This window comes from Nymphaea colorata, chromosome 13 (assembly GCF_008831285.2).
Source record: "Nymphaea colorata isolate Beijing-Zhang1983 chromosome 13, ASM883128v2, whole genome shotgun sequence".
Lineage (NCBI taxonomy): Eukaryota > Viridiplantae > Streptophyta > Magnoliopsida > Nymphaeales > Nymphaeaceae > Nymphaea > Nymphaea colorata.
In genome coordinates, this window is record NC_045150.1 from 13,230,690 (window position 1) to 13,237,348 (window position 6,659).

The following is a 6,659-nucleotide window of genomic DNA, read 5'->3' on the forward strand; positions in this document are numbered from 1 at the left end:
CATGAAACCCTAGCTGTGCAATATCAAAATGAAAAAAAAAACTTACTTGTCTGTCGCCGGCTGCCGCCAGACACCACCGGATGGCACCATTGATCGCTGGACCTTGTCGCCGTCGCCCGCCATTGAAGAACCCCACTGTCGCCAGTTATCGTCGAGGGTAAAGGTGGACGGTGAAAACATAAAAAAATCGAGGTTAAGACTTAAATCGGGTTATAAAAGTGGTTCGGATCAGGTCTGACCCAGACCCGATCCAAAATGTATCCAAGCGTGTCCGCGTGTCGGGATCGGCGTGTCGAAGTGTTGATGCCGGTACGTGACCAAATCTGCCGTGTCTGTGTCACATAGCATGTCGCCCATTACATAAATCTAACCCTGCAACAAATGCAATAATTTTTCCCTTGTCATTACCAGCATCCGCATCCAAGATCACTGACTTTTGATCATGAGGATAAATTGCCCCAACTTTCTTTTGCTTTTTTTCCTTTCAATTTAAATGAACCAAGGCACTACATTTGTTTAACTATAATTTTGACGTTCCTATATTTGATATTTTACATTGTTTCTTTCTCAATCTTCTTGATAGCATGTTTTGTGGCAGATTTGGCATCGTGTTCAACCCAATTGGTTTCTTTCTTCAGCTTCTTGACCTGAAGCCATTTGACATTTCCTTGATATTAGCTTGCCAGTGTATAAAAGAACAGGCTTTTGCGGGCTCCAATTGCAGGTCCACTTGGGTCAAAGACGAAGAATGAATATGATCTTTTGTTGGTTCATCGGTTCCACTGACGTAAGATCAATAAGTCATCTGCCTCCCCACCCCTTTCTGTTGGATTTTGTTCTTTTGGTTTCTCGTTAAAAGATTTCCTATGTATTTCTTTATTTTGGTTTTCCAATGGAACTTGCTTATAAAATACACTGCGTTGCTTCTGTGTTGCAGGATACGAATATCCAAGTAGATAGAACATGAAACCGAGCAAGGATTATATATGTTGATGCCAAGACATGCTTAAATGTTGAAGTGGCCACAAGTGTTGATGGTTAACTAAACTTTATTGATGTAAGAAAAAAAGTAACTTTTCTGAATGAGATGTTTATTGCTCTTTGAAGCTTCACATGTGGACAATGGTCATGAACCAGATGAAGGTACCAAGGAAACAGAGGAGGTTCTAAAGACACACCAAGCTAAACTTGACAACCTTTGGATTCTTTAGAATTGAAAGTGAAGACGTGATTAACATTTCCATAAAGCAACTAGAGAAGCAACACTTTTACATGCAAACAATTCAATTGCATATAAACCTGAAGGATGGAGAGTTAAAAAAATCATATGCTACAGCTAACAAAGTGGTATTTATCACACAGAAATAGCTAAAGTTTTGTTGAATAGGAATGTTAAAAAAATGAAAATAGAAGGGAGCAACAGGAGTTCCTAGCTGCATAACCGTGCATGTGCACGCTAGAATGAACACCGCATAGCATATGAATAAGCCAGATCATGCTCTTCAACGAGTGAGGAATCTACATAGATATGTCTTAGTTGTTATACGTCCCGTTGGGTTGGAATGAATCCTCCAAGGCTACAGTGGTGATTGAGATCACCGGTATATAAACGCCTATAGGCGGTGACATTTTGGCAAGGGCGGAGGCATGATTTTTTTCAGGGCGGGGCAAACGGTCCAACGAACTATAATATAATATATTATATTATATTATATTATTATTATATATATATATACTTATACACTTTATATAATATTTGCAAACCACAAGATAGTAAAAGTAAACATATGTCGTATATAATTGCCCATGTCATGAACGTGAAGCGCGACCTGTTCTACGACACATTTAATAATTGCTTGTGTCATTAGCACAAAGCGCAATCTGTCCTCAGCAGATAAGGTGCTCTGTTTCTATTACAGTGACGTAAGTGTAAACAGTGAGCACAAGGTGGACATACAAATATCACAACTCAAAATATAGCAAACAAATACATCTATAAACCCCAAAATCAAAACTTGTTACTTACCTAAAACAAGCAGTTTTGTATTCTTTATATGTAACACAATCAGTTTTTTCTTCTGTTTTTATTGAAAATAGTTACATATCATCATTCATTCACCTGCAATAAAATATAAACAAAAACTACATCATTTAATATTGAAACTAAATAATGACTTAAATAAACATTAACATAAAAATAATGCAACAAAATACTTTACATATGGCAATTGTGCTCTACGACTTTTCATCTTGTAAAATGCATCAATAATATCATTGGAGTCAAACATTTGGGTAATTTCTTTTTCAATATACAAAAGCAAACAATCAGCAAAGAATTCATCCTCTATTTTGTTACGCAATCTTGTTTTAATAAGCTTCATAGCAGAGAATGCCCTTTCTGTGGTTGCAGTGGACACAGGAAGCGTTAGAATGAGACTAAGCAACCTGTATACATAAGGATATCTTTCACTTTTTCTACTATGTACCATTGTTTGACATACATCTGATAGTGTACCCAAATTTTGAAAACTTGGATGATGACAAATATTATTCTTATAATTCTTCAACTGATAATTTAAACTCATAAGATCTGAGTATAGAAAATCTTCAGGATAAAACTTCTCTGCAAGAGTGTATGCATCTTGTGCATTAAATGACTCATATTGATCTCTAGGGTCGAATGTCGATATCAAACATAGTATTTCCAAAGAATTTTCATTAAATCTACTATTCAACTCTACCAGTTGAGAATCAATGGCAGCAATAAAAATATCGACATGATAATGATGTCTCACTGTAATGAAATTACATTCACGATGAAAACGTGATCCTCTGACAAAATATTGAACATCCATATCTGGAATAGGGATATCATGTGTCACACAAAATGCTCCCAGAGTATCTATAAATGAATCCCAACCATTCTCCCTAAGTTCTTGTAGGAACTTTTTTGAATTATAAACCATAGTCATTGCATTTAAAATGTCTTGTCTTTGCCTTTGCAATGACTGACAAAGAGTATCACTCTGTCCCAAAATTTGTTGTACCAAGTGTAAAATAAATACAAAGTCAAGGATGTGATCATGTCGTAAGCTGAAAGACCTTCACCCTGTATTTGAGATGATGATCCATTGTCTTTTAAATTTTTCAATACTACACATGTTGCATTGAACATTTTTATTAAACTACACGCAGACACAAAATGAGATCTCCATCTAGTATCACCAGGCCGTTGTAGTGATCTAATTTGATTAAGTCCTCTTCAGTTTCAAGTTCATCTATAGCAATTCTGAATGCAAATTCATTTGCTTGAGCTTCATGCAATTCATCATTACATTTACTGCTTGCACTAACAACATTAATTACATATGTTAACTGTTCAAAAAATTTATGAACATGGCCAACTTCTTTTGAAGCTGCAACAAGTGCAATTTGTAATCTATGAGCAAAACAATGAACATAATATGCATAAAGACATTCATTTAAAATTAATGTTTGCAATCCATTCAATTTGCCTCGCATATTACTAGCACCATCATATCCTTGACCCCGTAGATCTTGAATGCTAAGATTATGTTGAGACAACAAAGTAGAAATTGCATTCTTCAAAGTAATTGTGTAGTATCCTTTACATGCACAACATCTAAAAATCGCTTTTGAACTTGACCTTGCTTATTAGCAAATCTAAGAACAATAGCCATTTGCTCTCTCTTGAACTCATCTCGAGCTTTATCAATAATAATACAATATTTAGTGTCACCAATTTCTTTTATAATTTTAGCTCTCACTTTACTTGCAAAAATATGTAAAATTTCTTTCTGAACTGTAGGTGATGTATATTTAGCATTCTTTGGAACATTATCCAAGACAACTTGTGCAACTTTGTCATTATAACTAGCTAAAGTTTTAATGAACTCAATAAAGTTACCTTGATTCATTGAACTTGAACTTTCATCATGGCCTCTAAAAGTACAAGCTTGAAATGTTAACCAACGAACTACGTCTACAGATGCCTTCAATCTCAAGCGGTTGTTGTGAACAAGCTTTGAACTTTGCTTTTCAATCATTTTATCTATGTGTTTGCTTTGACGACTTAAGTCATTAAATGCACTCACATTCATATTATGGGGTGAATTTTGACTTGTCCCTTCATGAATAAGAAATCCACATTGTTTCTCACTACCACTCACCCTCTTCCAAACTCTGAATTCTTCAGTAATAAATGGACTGTCATTTGAATATGGAGTACTGAAGAGATAACACGGCAAACAGTATGCACTATCTGTCTTGGGAGAATATTCTAACCATGGAAATTTTTGAAACCATGAAGCTTAAAATTTACGAGGATGACTTGAAGTGCCTGACACTGGATATCTATGAAGTTTGTGTTGATATGGCCCATAATTAATATATGCTCGTCTAACTTCATCTCTCTCATTTACTGATATCTCTCATATAGGACATCGCAACCCTGGATCACGCACGAGACTTTCTACAGTTTCAATTTTTAAATACTTAAAAGGTGGAGAATCTGAGTCACAAAGAACAGTATCAAGAGCTTTCGGACTAGAACAACCAGTATTTTGGTTTTTCTCCCCCTTGGTTTTCTCCCCTTTGGTTTATTTCCTCTTGATTTTCTCCCTCTTGATCAATAACTTGTTTTATTTTTTGAAATAATCTTGAATATTTTTCATCTTCTACTCAATAAACTAACATGAAAAACCTGAAATTTAAATAGACAATAAGATTTAAACATTTTAGATATATACAAACCCAATAAACATAGCACAATGCAAGCAACATATGAAGATCTCATGATGCCAAACAATAAAAAAAATGTGAACATACAAAATTGAAGAACATATTAATGCAAACCTAATCCTTATTCTTCCCTTTATTGCAGCCAAAAAATTAGGTTCAAATGTCTGGCATTCCATGTCGTTGGCATCATATACAACAAAAAGCTTTTAAGCCTGCATTACCTAAAGACATTATTCCAACAGTAACATTACTCACTTAACTAGTGTGTGTGTGTGTGAGAGAGAGAGAGAGAATTTGAGGATTAGTCTAGCAGGGGCTTCTCAAACATGGTATTCATATTTGAGAAGCCTCCATCTCCAATAAGGATCCAAGGGAACCAAACATGTATAGATTTCAAAAGTATGGATTTAAGATCCTCAAAATGCCTCAAGTCCAAGGATCTCAAAGGGGTTCCGACTTTATTGACAACATTTAAGATGCAAGCATTATGAATTTATGATGTAAGCATTACAAATTTAAGATGCAAGCATTACAATTTATGTATGGCATCCGTCCTATTTATATACAAATATCGGATGTTAAGTAGAATATAAATACAATTTAAAAAACTAGTGCCAAATTAATCCAAAATCTGAACTTGAGTTTGATTTCAAATCTATAGCTTTCAACTTCTTCCATGTAATATACATACTTGAAGTCTGATTTCAGATTTTACAATCATAAGTGTGCATTAAAGAAGTAACTGTTATATATCTAGTATTATAACTTTATAACTGTTCAAATATACAACATAAGTGGGCATTAAAGAAGTAACTGTTATATATCTAATATTATAAGTTTATAACTGTACAAATATACAACATATATTGTCTATAACATATACAAGACTGATTAAAAAAACAAGTAATATGTACAGAACTTATAAAATGAAGTCGAAATGTTGATTTTTCCAAAGCAATGAGAAATGATCTCTCTCGAATTCAGACTCCTAATTCTTTTACAGAAGGACAATTCATAAACCAGTTTAGACTTAGTGCACAGGAAACAGATCCACGTACTTCCAGTGGAAAGAGGACAAAATATTGCTAGGAAGAACAGAACTAGGAGGTGATGGGAAATTCAAGCAAGAAGTGAGCATCTCCAGGATTGATGTGCAGCATGGCCGATACAAACTGGAAGCACTGGGGAAGTGTGCTTCTATTCTGTTTTTCTGTTACAACATTCTATAACTTCTTTAGATGCTATTGATAATATGCAGTTAAAACTTATAGTAAACTTTTGAACACTTCCATCAGCATCATTTTTTATCTTATTCTTGTTCATTTGATGAAATAAGTGCACCTTAAGTATGCCACTACAACTAGAGACACAAAATAGAGGTGCAAAGTGGCTTGCACATAACTGGATTTAACAGTTTCTGACTGGACTTCCTAAGCTCCAAAGTCAATTCAATGTCTAACACATTACTAGAAAAAGTACAAACATTATAAAAATGTGTGGAATTTCTTAACATTTAAAACTCTGCGCTTATCCAACTACTGCTGCATTATGATGTTTGCACTGTAGATATGGAATCTCCAACAGAAAAAGAATAAAGAAAAATCATACGTATGAAGATAGCACAGACCTTGGCTCGCATTTGTTCTAAAAATGAATCTCTTTCATCCGGTTGAGGGATGCTTGTGCTTCTATTTAATGATGTGGCTTGCTTCACCTGCACAATACACAGGTTTGAGAAGTAAAAGAAAAAAGTCAATGCAGTAGAAAATTAGAAAAATAGAAAGGAGAAGAAAACTGAAAATGGAGACTACCTTTCCCTTGTCATGAAGTCTATGTCGTGCATCTACTCTCTTCAAAAATCAAAAGGTTGCGGTACAGAATGCTCCCAACTTCTGATC

General features: G+C 34.6%; 1 protein-coding gene across 1 annotated transcript; it reads right to left on the reverse strand.

Moving 5' to 3' along the window:
* Positions 1–1,231: 1,231 nt before the first annotated feature.
* LOC116266698 (uncharacterized) lies at positions 1,232–4,067 on the reverse strand. The gene is made up of 6 exons (XM_031648010.1): positions 3,906–4,067; positions 3,516–3,570; positions 3,377–3,416; positions 3,190–3,260; positions 2,324–2,857; positions 1,232–1,299 (listed from the first exon to the last, which is right to left on the reverse strand). The coding sequence occupies exons 1-6, from the start codon at positions 4,065–4,067 to the stop codon at positions 1,232–1,234; spliced, it is 930 nt and encodes a 309-aa protein (XP_031503870.1).
* Between the last annotated feature and the right edge of the window lie 2,592 nt (positions 4,068–6,659).